This window comes from Cololabis saira, chromosome 20, assembly GCF_033807715.1.
Source record: "Cololabis saira isolate AMF1-May2022 chromosome 20, fColSai1.1, whole genome shotgun sequence".
Taxonomy (NCBI): Eukaryota; Metazoa; Chordata; class Actinopteri; order Beloniformes; family Belonidae; genus Cololabis; species Cololabis saira.
Window position 1 is genome coordinate 30,733,992 of NC_084606.1, and position 25,676 is coordinate 30,759,667.

At 38.7% G+C, this 25,676-nt stretch overlaps 1 protein-coding gene across 1 annotated transcript in view; it reads left to right on the plus strand.

Annotated features, from left to right (window-relative positions):
• Window positions 1-559: 559 nt before the first annotated feature.
• LOC133420618 (phospholipid-transporting ATPase ABCA1-like) overlaps window positions 560-25,676 on the plus strand; it is a 278,328-nt gene continuing 253,211 nt past the window's right edge. Inside the window, exons 1-7 of the mRNA XM_061710356.1 lie at window positions 560-684; window positions 14,031-14,160; window positions 18,214-18,307; window positions 18,457-18,598; window positions 18,738-18,877; window positions 22,038-22,165; window positions 24,054-24,251. Of these exons, the coding sequence (XP_061566340.1) occupies window positions 14,095-14,160; window positions 18,214-18,307; window positions 18,457-18,598; window positions 18,738-18,877; window positions 22,038-22,165; window positions 24,054-24,251 (768 nt within the window). The 5' untranslated portion in view covers window positions 560-684; window positions 14,031-14,094. The remainder of the gene's footprint in view (window positions 685-14,030; window positions 14,161-18,213; window positions 18,308-18,456; window positions 18,599-18,737; window positions 18,878-22,037; window positions 22,166-24,053; window positions 24,252-25,676) is intronic.

Below are 25,676 nucleotides of genomic sequence, written 5' to 3' on the forward strand. Positions count from 1 at the left end.
TATTATTCTTTATCACCTAGAATAATAAACTCTTAGTTCCCTTGTTACCAAATTATATAGTCGCTATAAAATCCTACTGTCAATGCACTTAGCTGCTCACCCCCATGTGACACATTCAGTTGAACATCAACAACATCATCAACATTTGCAGCTTGGCCTCATCGCTCAGCAAACAAATGTTCTGCTCATGGTCCCATCTGGTCTGTAACCTTTCTGGCTATTTTTATTAAAAAAAAATATATATATATATTCATTTTCACACACAGGTGAGTAAATCTCAGAGTACACTGTGAAGCCCTCTGAGACTAGATGTAGGGCAGTGCTCATGTTTACCCTTCTTGCTTCGTCGGGTAACTTAGACGAGACCTGGAGAAGCTGGTGTATGTTCTCTGCCATGGGGCTCGGCTTCTGGGAACTCGCTGTGTAAGATACACCGCCTGCCTGTTTCTGGGCTTGCATATTACTGTGGCTACAGTCACTACGTCAGGCTCAGCAGAGGTCATTTGCATATTTTATGACTCTGGGTAAAAGAGGAGAGTGACAATGAGAGGCCTGCAGGGAGTGAGAAAGAAAGAGAGGAGCTTACTTTTTTCTGTTGAGTCATAAGAGCCGGCAGGTAAATCTGCTCCAGTGCATCCTCGGGCTCTGAGATGTGCTGATGGGTGAGGACCACACAGCTCTGAGGTAAGTTGTTTTTGACAGTTTGTTTGCTCTAACAGGACACGTGTTTTGTTGCCAAGCCTCCTGTGGAGCTGTCTTCAGTCTGTTGTTTGTTTGTAGCTTTACTCTCGACTCCTGAGGCCAGCTCCAGCCTCGGCCCGTGGTATTTGCACACTCATCTGCTTTCCTCCTCCTGTCTTTGACGGTGCTGGATCAAATCGACTGCTTTGGGTGTATATCATTAGAAAGCATTTGATAAGATGAACTCCAGGGTAGCTGAGTTAAAATGAGGGAGTTGTGAAAGGAAAAAACATAATTTGTACCTGTGTTATCCAATAACAGCTGCTGGGAGCTACTGATTTGTTTTCCTTTTGTCTGTGTTTGATTTTAGTGTTTCAGGAAATTCACTCTAGATATGCTTATATTCCACAAGTGTGTTTGCTGTGTAAGAACGGCAAACAGCTTTGTGAACTTTAACCCTTGTTGTGAAACACAATTCCCATGCTAATGATTTACCTGGATCCTCCCGGACTGCAGACTGTCTGCAACTGAAACAGGTAGTGACACACTGCATGTACCTTTGCGCCGTATAATTTATATCCAAATCATGAATTCATCAGTTTTATTAATCACTAATGAATTACTGATTAGTAGCCATGGTTAATGGACAGTTATGCTTCATGTAGCACAGTCACCAGGGATTAGAAATATTACCTCTTCAAAACTAAGTACTTGTCAGAACTGTCTCACTGTAAATTTACCACGGCTTTACTCTCTCACTGTAATTCATGTGAATACACACTCTTTCCCAGGTCAAATTTAAGCACTTTTCAAACATTTTCAAGGTATATGTTCACACTTTTCCAGAGAGAGAAAACGACATGTAGGCAGTATGGGAATACATGCCCTGAAAATGATTATTTCTCTCTCTATCCCATTAAAATGGACAGCATGATGTTATCAAAAAAACAAAATTGTGTTTTTTAACGGCAGAAGGAGAAGAGATTAAAGGAAAATGCATGTCTTTTATGCTTTGAAGTCTTTTGTCTGTAATTAGACGTTTCTTGCCAAGAGCTAAAAATTCTGTCAAACTATGAAGTCCAATTTGCTAGAATATGTATCTCTATAGTTGAAGATGAGGAATAGGCAACTTTGAATATTAACTGGAATAATTAAACATGACCTGAGGTGTGAGTGAAACAAAACATTTGATTTTAATGTATCATTTATTCTTATGGAAAGGGAATACAGATTCTGTCCAGCTTGGTACCCTAAAGTACTATAATACATACATGTAATATGTTATTTTTGTCATTATGATGATGGTGATTTATTTTTTCCATTACCCGCATGTAATTTTGTCAAATGTCTCAGATAAGGCAACGGCACTAATACAACTAATCAAAGTTAAAAAAAAAAAAAAAATATATATATATATATATATATATATATATATATATATATATATATATATATATATGAAATTAGGGAAATTGACTGGAGATCAGGCTCATACGAGTCAGTGTTCATTCTCCCCTTTTATTGAGATACTGCGTTGGGCCAATGCTAATGCTAAAGAAAAACCACCATTCTTTTTTCAGCCAAAAACAAAGGAGCGTCTCGCTACTGCCACTGCGTCAATATGGTTACAACTATTGAACGTGTGACGAGTTCAGTGTTCCTAAACTCTTTTTTTGACTGTTTTCTGACTGTCTTGAATGTGCCATTTGCATGATGAATTGTCTGTGTGAACGTTTTAGTAATATTTTTTAATGATGATAACTGGTTTAGCTGATTCTCTATTACGATTTACCTTTCATGTGACTCAAGAGTGCAGACTCTGTAAATGTTAAAAGCCAAAGAATTCCCTTTTTACTGACTTTGAAGGGAGCTGTCTGTGGATTGAGTCCTTTTTTTTCTTCACATTTTTCCATTTTTCTGGCCTAAAGTCTTTAATGCTTGACATGATACAAAAATGATACAAAGAAAAAAAAGTTTTTATTTGAAGTGTCTTTTAAATATTAAAATTAAAAACATCCCTAATTTATGTCTTTACTCATTTAAAAATGATATTATTTAAATAATTTTAAATGTATTAGATATTTTTATATATTTCATTTTTAGTATTAATAATATGAATCTTATTTTGTTTTTATCATGTAAAAAAAACGTTATTATGGCAGAGGCATAAAGGTCTCAGGATTTTATATATCAAATATGATAAATCTGGCATTATAGGGATAAAACAGCATGTCTTACATACTGTATACTGTATGTCATGTCTGTATTTGTTCAGGTGACAGAATAGCAGGTGATCCCAGGTGGAAAATGTTTTATATTTAACTCCAAATTACTATACCCTTCATTGAAAAAGTAAACCTTTCAGTTAGATATGAGATTTGGTGTGAAACAAATTTTTTCAAGCACATAATTAAAGCAGAATTATCTGAATTCTTTTATTTAAAGAAAACAAACAGGTTGAATATTTAATAAAAATAGCAGTATAGAAATGTTCTGTCTTTTTTCTATATGAAACTTAGTATTTGGGAGATTATAAATGTGCTGGACCACTGTTATTAAGGAAGATTTAGATGGGAATGATGAAATGGCTGAGGAAATCTGATTTGTATTTAGAATATTTTTTTAGTAAAATGCACGCTTTTCTCCCGGTCTTTAAAAAAAAAAAAAAATCCCCCACACTGAGTAATTTATTTGTTATTTTCAAAACTTACATCAGTTCAGCTTTGTGAAGCTTGCTGACACCGGGGTGCAATAGCATCCTTTTGGGACATTGTCCTCTCGAGCATTACCTAATTTCTCAAACCAAATAAGTAATTAAGGCTCCGTGCCCTCGTCAGTCTATTGAGCAAATGAATGCGTGTAGTTTGGTGATGAGGACACTCTTGAGTTTTAAATCAGAACACTGGAATTACTTTGGCACTGGAATAATCCTACCATGAAAACATTTTACAAGCTGAATTCATTTATTATTTTAAATGTAATGCTGCATAATAAAGATACTAACCCAAGAGAACGCTGACCATGACAATTTCATATTTTTCTAGATGTGCAGGGAATTACTAAGTTATCTTTTTAAACTTTATATGTGTGCAAGATTGTGGGTAGTTGGGTCATTATCAACCTCCCGCAAAAGAAAAAAAAAAAGGACTCTTTGTATATAAGAAGTAAATACCTTGCTGACAATTCAGTGTGTGGCTCCAAATAAGAAATTAAGTCCTATCTTGGGGTCAGTAAATACTCACTTTTTGACAGCTTGGCAAAACTGGCACAGGTATAAGACCTGCCTAAGGGAGAATAGTGTGCCGATAGCTTAAGGTTCAGTACTGCAGTGGAAGCAATGCAGCGATACAAAGGAGATTCTCGCACTGCCACAGGCTGGTGATTATGATTATGCTGGTGGGAGCGGGGGTGGATTGAAACTCTTGGTTCTTCTGGCCAGCAGCACTGCATAGCTGAAGGACGTGGCTGTTTATAGGCTAAAAGGTGAAGGCCTAATGTGCCAACTTCCATCCGTGTAGATGATCTGTTGTCGCACAGGAAATGTGCTGACCAAGCCATTCAGGCAGGAAAGACTCTGACTGGATTATGTGAAAGGAAATCGGGAAAAAAGTTGGCTGTACTGGAGGTGATGTGAAGTGATAATGCTGAGACGTTAAGCTGATATGAAAAAAGAAAGTTTTGGGTATATTGCAGACTTTCTGAAACATATGCAGCAACAGGGCAATAAATCCAACCTTTGTGAAGGCTACAGTGTTTTGTTGCTCCTGAAATATTTTTAAAGGTTGCTATATTCAAAAGTCTGTTTGTTTTTCAGGAGTTGCATGGGCAAATAAAAGAAGAAGAATAAAGTCATATATTTCAATGACATCATTCACCTAAGTCTCCAAAATCCATTTGCATTTAGTAGAATTGTTTTTCCACAAAATTACCTTCATGGTGTCAGGATTTACTGCAAGAATGCATAGGATTAATAAAAGCCAAATTAGGTGTGCCTGATCAAACAGCCTTGTCTTATTATAAATGATGAAAATGGCACAAAACAAAAGAAAAATGTGTATGTGCAGATGGGAACAACATTTTCATCTTGCATAAAGAATTTGCATTGCACCATATTTTGTTTCTTTTGGCAAATGGCTTGGGGTGGAGTTTGTTAGCTGACAAGTGAGACCGGAATAAGATTTCTAACGTGTTTCAAACATGCTTTACTAAAGCTTACCAGTTGGTTTTTAATGTCTGAACCTACCATGAACGCAAATCTTACCAAATAGTGAGTCTCAGTGAAAGTAAACAGCAAGTGATGTTCACAACAAGTTAAACTTTAAGACAAATGACTGAGTCATCTTGCCGGAAAATTTTACTCACAGACTATAAAAAAAACAAATGGACAAACTATTCAAGATGGTGCTGACAGATTGCCGACAAGTCGGTGTAAAGTCCAACTTATTGACCCCTGGAGATGGCATATTGGCAGGAGCTGACTCCAGCCCACAGTGGTTAATCCAAAAATGGGTAGGTGGGTGAAACTAGCAAGATTTCCTTTCACCAGGGGCGGCAGTAGCTCAGGTGGTAGAGCGGGTCGTCCAATGATCGGAAGGTCGGCGGTTCGAATCCCGTTCTACCCCGTGTGAATGTGTTTGAATGTGTATGAATGTTGGTGGTGGTCGGAGGGGCCGTTAGGCGCGATATGGTCATGCTTCCGTCAGTCTGCCCCAGGGCAGCTGTGGCTACAAATGTAGCTTACCACCACCAGAGAGAATGTGTATGAATGAATAATGATTTCTGTAAAGCGCTCTAGGTGCCTAGAAGAGTGCTATATAAATCCCAGTCATCATTATTATTATTACTATTGTGCTAACCTATAGTTCTAACTAACATAACCTTACAGTCATTCTAGTTGAATCTGTCCATCCATCCTAATCTCAGTTGTTGCTACCAAAACATCTGAAAATGAATAGTGCTGGAGCTGAAACAAGGATGGGTAGCGCAATCAAGCTCCATGGTCACTCTCATCATCATCTCAGGATACTTGGGCTGCGTCCGAAATCCCATACTTTAATGAGTAGCAAAAACAAGTGAGATTTTTTAGTGCTTCCGAAACATTAGTAGGCTACGTACACAATAGTATGCGCTATCCATACTCATTTCAGAGAAATTTATTAGTGTGGATTGATGGACACTAGCTAAGCAGAATTTTCCCACAATGCAATGCAGTGGTGTTTGGTTGCTAAGTGCTGCGCAGATACGTATATGTCATAAGTATAATATTAAGTATAATAATATTAATATTATAATATTCATATATAACAATATTATATAGTGTCATCTTGTTTGTGCCAGGATAAACGGTAAAGAGCGGAGCGGTGCTGCTACTGCTGCTGTGACAGGAGTAGTTACCATGGTAACAACTCCCCCTCCCAACGGCAGGAAGTGTCGTGTGGCTCTGAGTAGTACGTCCGAATTAATGCATACTACTGATATTTGCTCAAAGGTTTGCCGAACTAAAGTATACTTTTTGAGTATATACTGTTTAGTATGGCATTTCGGACGCACCGCTGGTCTCCGACCCACAGTTGGGATCCACTGAAACCTGCAGTAAGGTTCAGTCAGCAGCAGGCCAGAAGCATCCTGGAATGGTCCTGGGGTGTAGCCTTCAACTGGGGTGAAGGCAGCATGCTTCTGGCTGCTGAGCTTAACTTAGCTTTGCACTGTGCTTTTCCAGGCTGTCCACAAAAGAACAATTTCCCCACGGGATCAATAAAGTATTCTGATACAGCCACAGTGGTATTAAAATAAGAATGATTGTGCTCTGTTGAGTCTTTATTAACAGCTTAAAAGTCAAGTTAATTGAAAGTGCTCAGTAATGACAGCTAACCATTTGATACTGTAGCCTAAAATGCAGCTGTCACTGAAAAAAAACAAAAAACAAAAAAAAACAACACATACTCGTAATCATGTTTAAATTTGTGACTTTAAATAAATTTACTTGATAAGGTCCAGACAATCTCATCTATTCGTCAGTTAAAATCTAGCTACCGGTATTCTATTATGCTCATCACACGTGGAACAAACTCCCAGAATGCATCAGGGCTGTTGAAACTTTAATTTGCTTTAAGTCAAGGCTGAAAACCTTTTTATTTACTGCTGCACTTCTTATACTGTATCTGTCTGTCTTTAACTCCGCTTTTAAACTCTTACATAGTAATACTTAAAAAAAAAAAACAACATGTTAAGCACTTTGAATTGTCTTGTACACTAGGGCGCCAAAAACGGGGGGTAAAGGATGACTGAGGGGGTCCCAGAGAGGCCCCTAATGATGATGAAATGATAATACAGAAAAAATAATGACACTAAGTTATTAAGTAACATATAATGACTAATGTTTTATTTTCAAATGTCCTGGTAACCATAACTTTATTTGTTTTGGGAACATCAACGCCGGCAGGGAGCCCCGTCTCCCCCCTCTATTTATGTAAATGGTTCAGTCCATCTAGATGATACAGGCGTTCAGCGGTTTGTTACAGACGACGCCACGGCGGGCAACGAGGCGGAGGCGTTACTATGCCGTGAAAATAAGGCAGTCAAAAAAGAAAAGAAATTAAGAGAGGCGAAGGAGTTGAAAGGGTCGACAGTATGTCACCCAGTTTTCACCTGAAAAAAAGGTGGGTTTTTTAGTTGTGGTGGAAAGTTACTTAATATTAACTTCGTCTTTCTCTGTCTGTGGTTACCTAGTGCACTTTTCTCACCATGTTAGCTCAAGAAAACTGTATTTTTACATTTTACTGTTATATTAGTTAAATAATGAATCCAGCCAAACATTTATCAAACTGTTATTATTCAATAATAGCTGACTTCCCCTCTGTCAAAAGGATTTTTGTGAGCAGCAGCAGCAGCTGTCTGTCAGCCCCACATGAGGAAGAGGTGAGAGCTGTGTGGTCAAGTCATAATCATGATCAGAATAATAATACACTTTACTACAGTCTCAAAACAATACAAAGGTGAATCTGTTATGGTAAAGATTAATTAAAATTAATGAAATTAAAGTAATTTTAAACAATTTTAATGGCTTATAAAGCATAAACCCTCTTAAAAATTTTAATATAAGACGTGCAGTAAGAACAGGGGAGAAAATCAGACTGGGGTGACTGCTCTCAGTCCAAAGGGGTGTCAAATGTGCGGCCCGTGGGCCCGAGAGAGATTTTTATGCGACCTGCGAGAAGTTTCCAACGCAAAAAAACGAAATGTTAATTTACTAAAAAGGAAGGCATAAATAATTGCCATGAATCGCATCATATCCGATAATATATTTCTTCTACAAATCCATCGTTATTCCACAAATAGAGCAGTTTTCGACATTTTTTTAGTTTTCTAGAATGCATTTGCCGATTTTATTTCTTTGTAGACGGTCGTTTATTTTTATTAACTGACTACTATTATATATTTTCGCAGGAAAAATATCACGGCTAAAAAAGATGATAGAATTATTCTATTCGGAGAATTTCAGTTTTGAATACGAGGATAGTGTCAAAGTAAAACGGTTAAAAGAGAAGTGCTGACTTTTTCGGCACACTGGCGTAAATATCCGCGCCAATCTTTAAAAATAAATACACTTAATTGTACTGGAAAAATCTCTAAATCACAAAGAAACACTCGGATGTAATAAGAAAGATTTTGCTTTTAATTAAATTTCCTATAAAAAAGCGAAATATAAAAAAAACCTACTTGTTTCTGTTTATCTTTGTAAAATGATATTAAAAGTATCTTACATAATTTGAAAAAAAAACGAGAAAATTCAAGAAAAGATCCTGAAGAAATATATTTTACATAATTAGAGTGTAAACAAAGTGCATATTTCCTTTAAAATTAACTAAACCGATATTGGATTAGATAACAATAGTAAAAAAAAAAATGTTTGCACCGTTTTTGTTATTTTGAGCGTGCGGCCCGCGAGAAAAAAATTGGTCAAATCCGACCCGCCAAGCAAAAGGAGTTTGACACCCCTGAATTAGAGCATACCTGTCAAGTTTCCCGTTTTGGCCGGGAAACAACCGGCCCCCCGTATCCGTATTTTCCAGTAAATTTCCCGTTTTATAATATAATCAATTTTAAACTGCAAACTGAATTGTCACTAACCTCGCGAGATCTGCCACCTGCTGTAGTCCGGGTGGCAGTTCTTGCGAGGTTAGTGGCGACAACGGGAACAAATCAGAGATAGATGGATGGATGTAACGAGAAAGAAGACATTTCTGCTAAAAAAGCGAAGACTTTGTGTAAATATCTCTAAAAAATGGGAAACCGAATTCACTTCCCTAAAGAGGAGCAGGATGGGGCAGAGTAACGCTGTCCAAAAGATTCTTAACTGCGATGTTAGTGTCTCTCACGGGGGAAGGACCGATGTCCGTCAGCGCCACCAGGGCGGCGCCAGAGAGCCACATGAGTGACAATGACAAGTTAAAAGAAAATGTAAATGTTTCACTTGAAGACAATCGATGCGTGTATTTAAACGGAAAATTATTTAAAATAAATAAATGTGCTTTAATTCACTTTTATGTTTTCATTGAGGTTCTATTATAGGAATTACATACATAGGAACGTCCACAGCATTTCAGTGTCAACAAAGGTAGAACTATCAGATTCTGAGTACATAATTGTAGTTTATAAGTGGTCGGCAGTAGATATTTTAGATTTCTCATAAATCTGTCTTAAAATGTAAGATACTGGACCTCTGTTGAGCTGGTGGAACAGCGGCGGAAAATCCAAAACTTGACAGGTATGAATTAGTGAAGTTTACATGTTGGTGACTCCAAATTACTGGTGCTATTACAAATAGTTATATTATAGGAAATACTATATAATGAATGCGTTTCCATCATATGACAGATTGATGCACATCCAGGTATTGCCGCATTGGAGGCGCACATATATGTAGAATAGCATCAAAAGGTTTCGCTGCTGTGTTGGGGGGGCCCTGTAAAGATTCTTTTCATGGGGCCCAAAATCCCTAGCAGCGTCTCTGCTTGTACATAAAATGTGCTTTACAAATAGATGCAGTTTGACGATACAGAGAACAAAGTGAGAGTAACCATTGAGACATATTTTGGGGACAAATAAAGATGATAGAATACAATAAGGTTTCAAATTCTCAATTGGACTGAGTAAGATAGTTTTCTTTTTTTCTTTTTTTAAATGTGCTACTGTGTTTTTTTTCTTCATAACCAGAAATTCTGCAAAAGCAAGCTCCAAAACATTTCAGCTCCTCTAATAAAGTTTATTTGGCCTTTGCGATCAATTTCGTTTAAATTTTCAGGTTGTTTGTCTAATGACAATCCAAAACGAATGCAATCTCAAGGCACTTTACAGAGAAAGTAAACACGCTAATTGTAGTCCATTTGGAATCCAAACCATTACAATTTAATGTAGTTCAACAGCAATTTAAGAAACAAAAAATAAAACAGCCCAGCAACATAATTCCTAAACATGCACTCAATGGAGGAAAAAATCTATTAATAAGAAGAAACCTTGAGCTCGTCTTGAGCTACATCATCGCTTACAATAACAGAAAAGACATGAAAACTTTGTTGGACTTGCCGTGTCAGAACTGGAGTACAGCTTCAGATAGAGCTATAAAAGTAGATGGAGATTGACAGAGGAAAAAAGACGAATCGAACAAAGGAGCAAGTGTACTATTAGACCCTTCAGAGGCCCACAGCGACCCCCCCTTATCAGCGATGTTTTCAGTCATTTTCTACTGTCCTCTGCTCTCACACTGTATGAAAAATATCAGTTTTCTCTTTCGTCTATCCTGGAGGCTCAAATAATGTACTTCGCCATCCTCGGTCCCCAAATGCCAGGCATGCATCAGCACTTATATTTTCTCAGTGGTTGGCTCTCTGTTTATATAGCACCACTCTCTATCCCTCTGTCCCATCCTTTTCTCTGGGATTTCTTTGAAACTAATGACACAGCAAAGCGCTGATGCCAGTGCCCGATGTCCGTTTTTTTGAAAAACTAATCCGAAAAAGTGGCAAAAAGAAACTATTGCATTATTCTCTTTGCTCCAAGTTGTTGCTTAAAATGATGATCTCAACAACTTCACACTGCCTGGCTTTTGTTCTCCAGAGGTCTGTGTTCATTGTGTTTTGCAATACAACACAATCATATCTCTTTATCTTTTATCTGCTGTTCAGATGCAGAATCGGAAATGAGTCCTTGAGCCAGTCCCTTTCTACGACTCTCACCCACTTGCATACCATATGTTGGAGAATAATCTTTTTTTTTTTTTCCTCTTTCAGATACTGACGTACACATTTTTGACACATGGCTTGAGTGTATTCTTGGAGATGTTGTTTACCCTTCATGCTTGAAATGATTTCAGAGTGGAGGTGGTACCAAGCTGTTCCTTTTTTGTGCGTTACATGTTTCAAAAGATGAGGCTTGAAAGCTGTGCAAGCAAATGCAGCACATACTCAATTATCCAAGAATTTGATGTAGCCGAGTGTTCGTGCGTGTACTCGGCCTTTATGTAACGACCAAGGCTGTTTCTCCCTTCTGCGATTCCATAACTATCCCCTTTATTGGATAGACAAAGCAAGCAATGACAGGAACACTGCAAGAAAAACCACTATGAAAGACGTAAACAGGGTTTTGTTCTTTCACAGCCTCTTGTACATGTTGAATTTAAAAGGATGGACTAGAGCAGCTTTGGCATGATTCGGTTCAGCTGGCACCTGCATGAATAAAACAGGGTGTTAGTGAGGAGGTTCTTGGTTGCACAGCCATCTCTTCAATATCGTGCTGTAGATTATTGAATGTCCTTCAGCACTCAAACTTTTTTTTAGCTAATTAGATCTCTTATTTTGGGATGTTTTGAAGTGAAGTAGTACAGACTTCCCTTTGACAGTAAATAAAACATCCACGAAGAAGCATTAAATAATGTAAACAAAGAGAGAAGATGGGACCTCTACAGGAAGAGGAAATGGAGCGTTAAAAGATGTGGTGCATTTGTCAGGGCTGCCCTTGGGCGAGAAAGTCTGCCCCAGTCCCAACCTGATTTACCTTGTTCACATGCTCTAAACTTAAAAGTAACAGGCCTCAAACACACAAAGGTTTAACAAAAAACAATCAAACAAACAATATAGACACACTTTGGGAACTGGTCTATTTCCCAACACCTAAAGGCCGAGACACCAACCCGATAATCAGTGGCAGTTGTTGACCCAAGTCGGGTTGGTGTGTCCTGTGCAGTTGTCTGCACATATTTACAAATTCCTTTAAGAGTGGAAAGAAAAAGAACTAAAAAAACGCAGCAAAGATAATTATAAGAGCCTGACAGATTGATTGGTTCACCTACTCCGAGCTACGTATTTCCTATAATCAAAATCAGCCGTGAATGGTCACATATCAGTCGACCTCTAAATCAGTGTTCAACATTCCAGGTCCTCCAGGACACTTTCCTCCATGTGATGAATCTCTTCTACTGGACACCTGATTAAAATGAATGGATCATAAGAAAAAATTACCTTGTGATGGTTTGCTACAAGGTTGTTTTATTCTGAAAAATATGCCTTTCCTCAAAAAGGTTAAAAAAAATCCCTAACAAACTGCTCTAGATAAGTCGGTACACCAAATAAAATCACACAGTTTGAAACAGAATGACGTTGAGTCAAAAGTCATGATTAAGTATAACTTCTTCAAGAGCCGTTGCATGTGTTTTTAATGATATTCTTTAGTTCATTCATTCATGCTTCAGCTTAACCCTGTAAGGCTGGAGGTTTTATATTTGATACGTGAATTTCTGAGACCGCTCTGCCACCCACATTATCAAAAAGTAAAAAAATGAATACAAAATACATAAATGTACCTAATGTATTCATAATGATAGGAAAAATAATTATTTAGACGTTGACAAAAACTAAATTGTAAGAATTTTTCTATTCAATTTATTTCTTTTTGGTGTTATTTCATGTCAGGCATTAAAGAGTTAGAAGAGCAGTTTCTAAGAGCAGTTTCCTAAATTTTGTTTTATGAAAGAGTTAAATATTTGATAAACAAATTTATGATGAACTTGATACACTTTACCTATCTACTAAGTGACTAAAGGACAGGGTGTGCAATTTTGGCACAACATAATATTTATTAAGGTTTAAAACAGCAAAACAACACTCAGAACCCCCCTGACCCCCCCACCCTCCCCAGCATTCATTAGCACAGGCACAAGCTGTACCCCTTCAATTATTAGCTGGAGCAATGTTTGTTTAGTTTTTCTTTAGTTTTTTATGCAGTGTACTCTTGAATCGGCCAGCTAGTGGAGGAAAGTGATAATAACAACATAATCACAAGGGACAAAAACTGTGCTGGGTAACAAATGGCAGAAAAAATTGGATCAGTAAAATGAGCTTTCTTACCTTTTCCAATTCATTCACATTGGATAAAAGAACGTTATTTAATATATTATGGATTTGAGTTTCTGCCCTTGGACACAATATGTGTTTATTTCAACTACAATAATTTTCATCTCTTTGACATGCAGTCAATATGTATGATTTTTTTTCTGCGTTATACTCTTGTACGACGTTGGTCTTTTTTGTCCTTCATCGTGCTCGTATACATCTTTTTATGAGTTATGAACAAGGAATTAAGAGTTAATATTGTGTTAGTGAAAATGCATTAATTTTTTTTTAAATCTGTGTCGTAATAGCTTGAGTATGTGCTTTTTAGTAGAATACATATAATTAACAAACGACATACTGCACAGGTGGCTCAGAGGCAAGATTCCCGTGACTGAACGGTACCTTCCTATGAGCTAATAAAGTAACCATAGTCAGTGGGAAGACTGTCACTTGTGGAGATTTAATAAAGGTCATTCTTGATGTAGATGCATAAAAATAGCACAGCAGGCCTATTTGTTTATTATCTGTGTAATAAGGGTTGAGTAGCCAGTAAAATATATAATAAATATTTTACAGCAAGCTTCAGTCTGCATGAAAAGTGATGGAGTTCCCCGTGCTTTTTAGTTTACTTTCATTGCTCTGTACAGTCTAAAAAAGGCCGATTAATAGATTTTTAGGACAGTGGTAAAAAGAAAAGAAAGATTTTGGTTTTGATGTCATAGTTTTATGTGGCAGATACGGTCTTTGACAAAGATGCTTATACCGTGGAGCCAAACAGTGTAACCTCCACATGCTGAGACATTGTTCTGTCCTGAGATTTGCTGAATGTAGGTGATAATAATTATTTGAACAGGTGCTGCACCGTAAGCCCCCAGGCCTGGGGAAGTGAGTGATTAGCGGCTCTCCCCCAAGATGCATTGCTCGTCTGTATTAAAACCAAACTCTGCCTTTTATTCCCTCCAGGGTTTATTAAGTGGGCCAGTTGCCATAGCGACGCTTTGGCAGGATATTGCCAGGATAAGCAGTAATGGGTCTCCTGGCGCAGTTCACCCTACTCTTGTGGAAGAACTTCACTCTCCGGAAAAGACAAAAGGTACACTTGTGGTCACCAGTCTCCCTTTTTGGAAATGAACATATATATTTATATATATCTGCCAAAACCGGTCAGCAAAGGAGGGAGATTGAGGACACGGTCCCAGGGTTGTGTTATCAAGGACAGCTAAGTTATTCATAGGAGGGAGAGGTAATAGGGGGGATTTATTACAAAAATTGTCTCCTATAGAAGTAAGCCGCCTTTAACTCTCCCTCTAGAGAACAAGAACAATCTTATCTTAATCCCAACCAATTCAAAGTGTCACCTTCAATTTTTGGTGATCTGTTTCTTGTGCGCTTTCATGTCACACTGTATTTTACCTCAAGCAGTGTCGGTCTTTAACTCACTGGAAATGGACAGACAGAAGAACAGCCACTACTTTGCAAAAATGTTACCAGATAATTCAAGTTTTTTTTTTTTTTTAAACCTTTCGCTGAAAACACCATTACACTTTAACTGCATAAGTGCTGCAAGTGAAATGACAAACTCTGCTGATGCAAATTTGATGTGTTCCTTGTATCTCCACAAGCAAAAACCCCAAAAAGCTGCTTTATATGTTTGATTTTAAAACATTAATTGCGCTCTTGTCTTTATATGCATGCAAACCTAACACAGAATCTTTAGAAAAGACGCAAGTCCCATGACACATAAACCAGGCCTGATCAACCAAAGTTATGCCGGTCTATTGAGACTAATGATTTCACCCACGCGTCTCAAGCTGTGGAAAGATTAAGTTACCTAAGAGCTGCACTTGGGTAACTTTATCTTTTCAAGGGTCCAAATGAGTAGGCAAGGCATCCAGTGAGCCTTATGAGTCATGTTTGAGACGGAAACTGCTGTTCCACAGGGCTGTAGCATGTTCCTCGCAGTGATGATGGGACTCACACCCACCCACTTATTTTCTTAGGGAGTTGAAGCGCAACAGTGTTTCTGTTGGCTGAGCAGAACAAAAGAAACTCCTGCATTAACAAAAATAATTGAGAGTTCACATTTTGTTGGGATAACCGATTCATTTGCAATTTTGCTACTTTGTACTTACGATAGTAGTTGTGAGCCAATTTATCAGCTAGCAGAAAAAGCAGGGTGCTATCCCTTTGTAAGGAAAATGATTGCTCTCCTGCAAGAATGCATATGCAAATGCTGGTGGTTTTGTGAATAGATGGTGAAATATTTTGCCAATATCAACGTGAAATATTGTGATTATACAAAACCACTGGCAGTTTGGAAGGACAATGGTGCATCTGAAGGGCTTGTGGAGGTTAATGACCAATTATATGAATGCTTCACCAAGCATTTTAAGATTTTATAACAGGCATGAAACAGATTTTATGGTCCAGTATTTCACATAATTTCATACGGATAGATGATCTGTTCATAGAGACTTTGGTGTCCGATGGTAAATGCCTGGAGAGCAAGACACTGAGAAAGTGATTTTCTTTTTTTTTTGGGGGGGGGGGGGGGGGGGGGGGGTACATTTTTATCATCAAAATTTACAATTGAACATCACTAATCTGCCTAACATCCCATTCCATCTGCCCTTGAGTCGTCAAGACAGGAACAGATGTCATCGCCTATGATTTGGGTGAAGGTGTGTCATCAGATACCATGTCTGAACATGTAATGTGCCAGATTAGGAGAGATCGCCCGGCTGCTGATTCCTCTAAGCAGGTCACTCCACCAGAGATGTTCAGGGAGATGAGTGTGCGGGCAGAGCAGGTCAGCCGAGGCGAGCAGCAAGAGCTCGGAGAATGAATGTGGCGCTGGGATTGAAGGTGGCGTGGCGAGATGCGGGGCCGTGTAAAGCCTCAGATGGAGAAGAGTGAAGGAAGAATGAGCTGCTGTACTGTTTCAGTGTTATTTGATTCTGCTGAAAACTGCTGCCACGGTGCGGTGCATGCTAAATTAGCTGAAACATAAGAAAATGCTATATCACAATATATTTTAAAAGCCATGTATAGCATTTATATTAAAGGGAGGTTTGACAATGACAACTCAAAGGGTGTCACAACATACTGAAAATTATGCTAACTGCTATATTATGAAAAAATAAATCATGACAATAAAACGTCCACATGCACATGCACTGACAGCACATTGCACATTCAAACGCTATTACGATAATGCTGTTGTCATTATCTTTTTTGCCTACAATAATCATGCAGTAAAAATCTGATACTGACATTGCAATATATATATATATATATATATATATATATATATATATATATATGCGTGTTTATGACACAAACAGGTGCTATACATATCTGTCATACATATATTTGAAGATTATCACAGACTGTTGTGTTTTCTTTATGTAAAACATTAAAACTCACATTCATACAATATTCCTTTTATTTTGAAACATTAAACTACATCAAAAAACCTGTAAACAGTGAAATAGTTTTTATTTTGATTTACAGCCTCCAATTAAATGTCTGTTCTGCAATATGTGCACATGAGTTAATACCTAATGTGCATATCCTAATGTGCAATATGAAAATATTTGTAAAAATCCCCACTGCAGATTCGTTTAGCTATAAATATGAATATGGAAAAGAAATGGGGAAAACACTCCTTCCATTCTGCATAGAACAAGTTGAGGTGGAAAAGGTAAACAGTTTTCTGTGACTTTCTGTGGGATCTAATCAATTCTATTTCTCAAGAAAATGAAGCCAAGTTGCAGGTAACTAAAAGAGATGAGCAGCGATGGACAGCTCCAACTATCACGTGATGTCAGTCAGCCAAGAGAAGAAACTACCAGAAAAATGATTATAAACAGTGAAAAAAAAGTTGTTTCCCACAAAGTCAAAAGACAAAGTCCACTTAGGTCACAAGCAGGATGAAGTGCTTACCACACCCTGCTGCTGTTTGTTCAGTAATGCACACTATCTCCACACACACTGATATCAGAAGGGTCGCTATCACAGGGCTGTAAGAAGCCACAACTACTACCGTTTTCCCTTATAACAAATAATTTATGTCGTTGACTACCTATTGTTGTTATAAATATGAGTACAATTAGGCTGTACTTTGATTGTCGCATCTGTATCCCCATCCTGCTAAATACTTTTAGTGATTTTGTCTTAGACAGAACATGTGCTGTGTCTGGTGCAAGGAGGAAGTAAAGTTTTGTTTTTCAATGTTTTTTTTTACCCCATTCAGCTGTTCCCTGGGGCTAAAACAGAATTCTGACACGTCGCCACTGCCTGCACAAAGGCAAGAAGTGGTTGTGTTAACGCAGGGAAGTGTTTGACACTCTTCATCCAACAGAGGATTGAGTGTGGCGAGGAGACGATAAGGAGTGTGTGATAGCCTATGTTTAGGGACCACTCTTTCAATCTTGTGCTTCAATTTATGGCAAGAGTAAAATCAAAATACATGGAAAATGGTATTTTTTATCTACATTGTAAAAACACTGACAGGGAAATGTACCGCTGCTCGTAAGCAGGAGATTAGTCAGTGATTAAAGCTGAAATATTGCGTGCAATAATGGGACTATGATAGGAGTGTGTGGTTTAAAGCTAAATTTCAAGTAATTTGAGTTTGACCCTATTTAGAAATATAGTTGAACATTGACTGATTCTGTACAGTGGGAATAAATGCATCTTGCAACTCTTTTAAAGCATTTACAGATGTAAAGCATTCAAAATAACAGTGTTAAAGTAACATGCTGGTGTTTAAGGAAGGGCTATGTGTTTAGTTATTTCTCGGCATCTGCCCGTTCATAATCTAGATAAGACGAGCAATCTGGCTGCTGTTCTTATCTTTAACTACCAGATGAGACAATGACACGAGTTCAGCAAGTGAGAAAGACAATTTCAAACTATCCTGCACTATCCTGTGTTGCTCATGCTGTCTTGGCTTTTTTTTTTTTTAAGAAAAAAAAAACACATTTTCAAAAGCCCGGTGTGTGTTTGTTTAGCTCTGCTTTGACTGTATGACTGATTTAGACTGCAGTGTTGATTTCAAGCAAATTATTTTAGCCACAATATTTTCCAAAGATGTATTTCATAAGTAAATTATTCAAATGATTCGCTGTTGTCTTTTGTGCAGGTGCGGCTGGTTGTGGAGGTGCTGTGGCCTCTGTTTCTCTTCTTTATACTGGTGTGGGTGAGGTCCACCAATAAACCAACATACAAAGGCCAATGTAAGCACAAGCCAAGTTTCATCCATCCATAATGTACTTAAACCATATATTTAAATACAAAGCAATCTGATTGCACTGTAATGTCACTTCTGCTGGGTATGAGAATAAGAAATCCTCTCTTTCTTTGTTTTCTTTTTTTCCCCCCTAAGGTCACTACCCAAATAAAGCCTTGCCATCTGCTGGCGTGCTGCCCTGGCTCCAAGGTATGATGTGTAACATCGACAACCCTTGTTTGAACTATCCAACTCCAGGGGAGACGCCGGGCCAAGTCAATAACTTCAACAACTCCATGTATGCACTGGCATGTTCGCTTTTCTGTCGTCTACGGCAAAATACACTGAGATGACCCACAGATGTTTTCAGAATGGCTCAGAATTGATTTCAGGACATTTAAAGAGCTGTGATCTTTTCTGTCTCCCTAATGAACCAGACTTGCTGGGATATTAGTGGAGCTGCAGACCACCCTGGTGAACAGATCTATTCTCAGTAGAGCACAGTCGCTAGCAGATGACGTGGACCAGTGGACTTCAGTGCTGTCAGGGACAAACCCTGGTTTTAATAATTTAAATGGTAAGGGCGGTGGTAAGTTGATTTGTTGAAAATCTTGAGGTGCAGCGTTTACAGCAATGAAACTATAAATTGATGTAATATTGAAGTTGCTACACAGAAATTGGAGAAGATCAAAAATCATTGTGGAAATCTGCAGAGAAGATCTCCAATAAACATTTTATAGCCACAGTGTTTCAAAAGAATAATTGTTTGGCAAATGTTTAAGCAAAATACCAGTGTGCTCTGCATTTTTACACTCCATCAAGGAAAGTATCTCCTTAATGCGGTTGACAAGTTAGAGGATTTGTTATTCCCCTTTATATCCCTCAAAAACAATGGCGTGTGATTATTTATGATGCAATTTGCTGTGCAGACTGACAGATCGTTTGTCTTGATAAGTTGCTGCTTTGCATTAGGCTCATTTAGCCTGATGATATTCAGATTTTCATGCAGCACCTAATTTGCAAAAAGGCAAAGGAAGACGGGGGGGGGGGGCTGCTGTTCAGTAAGCAGCTTGTGGGCCATTTGCATTTCGGGGTCGCTGGCTCGTAATATACAAGATTAAATCCATCAAAGATCTAAGTCTGGACATAATTAATGAGACTTGCTGTCTGTGGTGAGAGCACAAAAGGTCATCAACAAGAATAGGGAGTGGAGTGCCATCAAAAGACGGAGATGGCAGAGGTGATTGTGTTGTCCTTTTTTGTTTTTACCACGGGTTGATTAAAACGACTTAGGTGGTCACTTCAATCAGAAAGGAGACCTTGTTCGGGAGGAGTGCAGAGCATGTTCAACTTCCCCGTCATCTAACCCTGCCAATTTCCTCCTGAAGCACCCGTAGCCATGAGTAGCATGATAATACGCCATCAATAGGAGTCACAAGGGGTTGTATAGGGTGAGAGTCATTTTTCATTACAGTGTAATTGATTCCAGTGATTTTCACAAAACATCGACCAGAACCGATCTTATAGAACAACATTAGTCCCACTCCCCCAATCTAGCTAATTGAGGGAGTTACTCATATTACGACTAACGTGATAATTTAATTCTGTTATGTTACCCCTCTATCATCTCAGCAGCAGCAAGTTGTAGTTCCAGGAAGCAGAAAACAAACAGTCGATGAATAAATATAGCACAGGAACAGGATTGAGCTCACCGGAGATCCCTGCTGAGCTGAGCCGCTGTTTCCATCAGTGATGAGGAGGAACAGGGACATTTTTTGGGAAAGTTGCTTTTATTTATTTATTTATTCCAAAGCAACAGATATCTGTTGCCAGCTAATTAGCAGCAAATGGCTGCTTAACAGTCTGGTACATGTTAAACGACTAAAAACCAGTCCCACCAACACACTGAACCAGCTCAAATGTTAAACTCCCACTGGCTCCAGTCATGGATTTAATTGCAGCTGTAATCAAGAAAGCATCATCCGTCTGCTCTCCCTCTTCCTGCTCTGCCCAGCCCCCCATGAGCCAGGTCCTGCTCAAGGTTTCTTCCCTCCTAAAGGGAGTTTTTACCTGCCATTGTTTATGTAACAATTGCTCGGGGGTAATGTTCTGGGTCTCTGGAAAGCGCTGAGAGACAACTTGTGTTGTAATAGATGTTATATAAATAAAATTGAATTGAATTGAATTTAAGGGGGGAGATGGGACAGGAAAAAGAGACAAAAAAAAGTATCTTCCATCAAGCAGTACTGAATGGTTTGGTACTGTACAGCACTTTTTTGTGAGCACAGCGTACCATCCAGGTTTAAGTATGATACACTTCTTGAGTGCTAGAAAGATAGTGAATAGACTGGTCAACAAAGAACCTTTTCTTCCATGTTACATGGACATAAATACAAGCTGTATCATTTTGAAAGAATGAGATACGCTGGATTCCCTCCACTGTTGTCCTTTCTTAAAGCAGCACAAACAGTCTCCTATCGATGAGTAAGAGACCAACTAAAAGTCCTTGTCTCACTTTCTCTCTGTGCCAATGATTCATTTACCTCTGTAACCTAAATTTATTGTTACTGATGTGCGTCATAAGTGAGTGATACAAGTTTATCACAACGGAGAATCAGAACAGGGCTCAAAATTTACTTTAGCTGGCTTTCGCTGATGGCAGGGACATAAAAGTGAACAAATATAAAAGAGAAAACATGAATTAAAGCATTGTGTGCTTCTTTAACTGAGTTGTGTTCCTTCCCCTATGACTTTAATTGACTGTTGACTGGTATGATCCGGCACTGTTGCATGGCAGAGGTCTTTACAGACATCTAACTAACACACCTGGCACTGGAAAAGCAAGTTAGGTCAGGGTTTAACATTAAAAACTGTACCATACGGACCTGAACTGAGCTGTGCTGTCCAGTGGAAACGTTGCTGCAGATACAAGGGAAATTAGATTAAAGCAATTTTTCCAAAAATCTTTAATTTGTCCATTAATATAAATGCAATATATTAAGAACCAACTGCAGACTTTTTGATTTTTTCCTTAATAATATGTCGTAGGCTAGAATTGTAGATGCACCGCTTACAAATTTAAATTTGCTTTGCAGATACACCAATCACCATCTCCTTAGATGTGGGTCTGATCTATCAAGCTTAAGATGTCATGCTGTTGTACTAAAGTAATTTAAAATGTTCGCCATATGCTCCGACTTCATCAGATTGTATAAGCAAGACACATAAAAGAACCAAATCAGATTCTGCACGCTTATAATTCCCTTGGCATTTAAATTTGGCCGTCAGTTTAAGCGTTTTAACATGGTGCAGAACAATTTACTCTCAAGCAGCATTGCAGCAGTTTTATTTTTAAGCAGACTTGAGCTTTAACCTTGTCCTACAAGAACAGAATAAATCACCTTCCACAATGGAAAGGTTCCTGGCCTTTTATTCTGGCTCGCCTCCATATTTGGCAGGTGTCTATTAGAGTAGGTGATACGTGAATTGGACACATTTCCACATGCATTCTTAGTTGTACACAGTGCTGTGGAAACCAAACACAGGAAGACAGACAAAAGGCTACAAGGCAGGCTGCAGAATATCTGGAGTGTTGAGGGTAAGGGAACATAATTCATGGCCAAAACTAGAAAAATAAGAGTTGGGTAGCCTCTGTGTCGTCCATATCAGTATGCAAATGCTGAAGATTATATTGAAGGAAGATTGAAAAAGTTATATCTCCATTTTTTTTGTTTTAGGTCAACCAGTCATCCTAAGGAATATCCTCAGAGAAAATGAAAAGTTCTCTGCATACTTGACAGAGGATTTATCTGTTCCACCAACAGTCGTCAAAAGCCTAATGAATGCCGAGGTCCAGTTCAGTCCAGTAAGTACTCCAGACTGTTCTCTTTACACTGTGAAAACTGAAAAATCTCTGCGTCCAGAAGGACTTCCAGCCATTTAAATGCAGGATTTAAATGTTATTGGGATGTTTAAAAGACTAAATTTCTCCAAAATTAAAAAAAAAAGAAGACCAAATCTGTCAACAGTGCTGTGCTCTAACATTTAAAACTGAAATGCCCTGGCTCAGAGCAGCCTTCGGGACTCCTCGTCTTGACTTTACTCATCAAAGCGCTGACAAAAAGTAATTTGAAACAGCCAACAGTAGGTAATTTGGTATGAAATGGATGCCAATAAGAATAATGAGTGTATTTTCTGTAAATGCTCTCCAGCTGATTGTGTTGTACGCATCAGGTATTATCAGATAAGCTTGCAGGAAGGTAATTATGTCTCCGTGACAAGGATGCGTAAATATGTTTTACAATGACTCAAAAGACTCCCATGGTGGCTGCAGAGACTGGTCCAGACAGCAGTACTGTCACTTACATGCTGATCTCACACAGCCAGACCTTTGAATACCGTCAGCACTGGAGAATCATACTGTATATCCTAATATAAGTGAAGCCGGAAATAAATTGTGTTTTTAAACAAATGAAGATGTCTTAAAAGATTATTAGCCAGAATGCAGAGAAAATGGCCCTGCAGAAACATATAAGAAATGTTATTTCTTTTTAAAACAAAAAAAAATTGCTTTTGGGAAGAATTTGAGCTAAAGCTTTCTTGAGTCTTTGTAACACTTTCGACCCAATTAGCAAGAGATTCAGATGCAACCCTTAAATCCGAAACCCCCCACAAATGGACAATATTGAGCATACTTTTTTTTTATCTCAACTTCTTTTAATTTGTTATCTTACATCTATTTTGATTTCACACCTGTTTCACATTCAAATCATAAGTTGGAACAGGGCAAATTTAATGCTTGAAAGAAGATGATAGCAAAATAATGATGCTATTTCTAAACAGCTGATAATAATGTTGATTTAGAATAAAAGCAATATCCATGAAAAGCTAAGGGGGAACAAAAATATGGGCAGAGGAACAGTGCTGTGATGGTCACACATAAGGTTCCTCAAAGCAAATGGGAGATTTGCTAATTTAGTTATAATCTATAATATATTTAAAAATTCAAGGACATTTGAATAGTTTCAGTGTGTAAAACTTAAGGGCACAAACGTAAGACAGGACATCTGTGTCAACTAGGTCTACACAATATACCAAAAATGTATTGTTATCGCAATATCCACATGTGCAATATCATCACAAGATTAGAGTTGGCTGTCATGGATTAACACTTTAAAGGTCAATAATATATTTGGCCAATCTGATTGAAACTCACTACCTGAGATGCAATTTAGATGCTAAATTACACAGCGAGTGTTGTGACAGCAGAAAGAAAAGAGGGAACTTAGGAAACTCTATGCAAATCAGATCTTATGTTGTAATATGTATTATACATTCATAACACAACCTGGGACTAACACAACCTGTGCCTTGAAGACACATTTTATGGATAAAAAAGTAAAAAACCACATTCTTCCTACACATATATTAATAGGCATCGTTGCTCGGAAAGGAGAGTTTGAGCGTCAATACTGTCTTTTATAAAGTAAAAAAAAAAAATTGCCACATTCTTTGGAGCCCAGATGTTTTGTCAATACAGAATTCAAAATCCATATATTTGGCAAATGTCGTCACAAATACCATCTTTAGAATAGTCACGATTGTATAAAAATCTGGAGTCTGTGTATCTGTCATTAAATTTGTTTGAGGAAATCTTCAGTATGTCAGTCTTTATCAACATATCTGGCAATCTAAAAGTGCATGTAGTTTTTTTTGCTTCCCAACTTTTACCTGAGTTGGCATTTATTTTACAGGTGATGGGCATCCAGAGTCCAGGCAATCTGAGGAGCACACTGTGCGAGGGGACAGAACTGGATGAGTATATCCAATTTAGCAGCCAGGCTGAGAGAGCAGCTTTTCAAAATGTCAGCTGTTCCCTCACTCCACAGCAGCTGATTAACACCCAGCAAGTCCTTCTGCAAAACCTGGATGCAAGAAAAGTGTTTTCTGAGGTGAGCTGCCGCCGTTTTCCCACACAGTCAACAGATATCCAAACTTGTCTAATTTGATTCTGATAAAAGTTTAGGCAACTTTGCATGGGAACTTTGACACACTTAGAAGAATTTTGAGAACTCTTGGAAGGATAACACTTTCGGTAAGTGCGTTCTCACTGATTGGTCTGATGGGAGGAAATTATAGTTATTATGAAATCTACATCGAAAAAGCCCCAATTACTATTATGAACGGTCACCTACATATTAAAATCTTACTAATTAGACTTTAAACATTACTGAATGTAGATTTTTTTTTTAATGTCTACTATTTCTGATAAAGCTGAGTTATAAATGGAGACAATAAATTTAAATCCATTACAACCAGTTGCAGAGTTGGCAAACTTATTTGTTTCAACCCTGATTTTTCCAGACACGCCAACAATTGTTCTTATAAAACTTAAACTTTTAGGATCAAGTGAATCATTTTCAAGAAAAGCAGAAAGTTCAACCCATGGGTTACCTCTCTAAGAGATCATTCATCCATCCATCCATTTTCCACTGCTTATCCGTTCCCGGGTCGTGGGGGCAGCAGTCTCAGCAGAGATGCCCAGACTTCCTTCACCCCAGACACTTCCTCCAGCTCTTCCGAGGGGAGTCTGAGACATTCCCAGGCCAGCCGAGAGACATAGTCTCTCCAGCGTGTCCTGGGTCTTCCCCGGGGTCTCCTCCCGGTGGGACATGCCTGGAACACCTCCCTAGGGAGGCGTCCAGGAGGATCCGATACAGATGCCCAAGCCACCTCAGCTGACTCCGGCTCGACTCCGAGCTCCTCCCGGGTGACCGAACTCCTTACCCTATCTCTAAGGGAGCGTCCAGCCACCCTGCAGAGGAACCTCATCTCGGCCGCTTGTATCCGCGATCTCGTCCTTTCGGTCACTACCCAAAGTTCATGACCATAGGTCAGGGTAGGTGCGTAGATTGACCGGGAAATCGAGAGCTTCGCCTTTCGACTCAGCTCCCTCTTCACCACGACGGTCCGGTACATCGACCGCATAACTGCGGACGCTGCACCGATCCGTCTGTCAATCTCCCACTCTATCGTTCCCTCACTCGTGAACAAGATCCCGAGATACTTGAACTCCTCCACCTAAGACAGGACTTCTCCACCCACCCGGAGAAGGCACGCCACCTGTTCCCGGTGGAGAACCATGGCCTCGGTTTTGGAGGTGCTGATTCTCATCCCTGCCGCGTCGCACTCGGCCTCAAACCGCCCCAGCACATGCTGAAGGTCCCGGTCCGATGAAGCCAACAGGACAACGTCATCTGCAAAAAGCAGAGACGAAATCCTGAGGTTCCCAAACCGGATCCCCTCCGGCCCCTGGCTGCGCCTAGAAATCCTGTCCATAAAACTTATGAACATGATTGGTGACAAAGGGCAGCCCT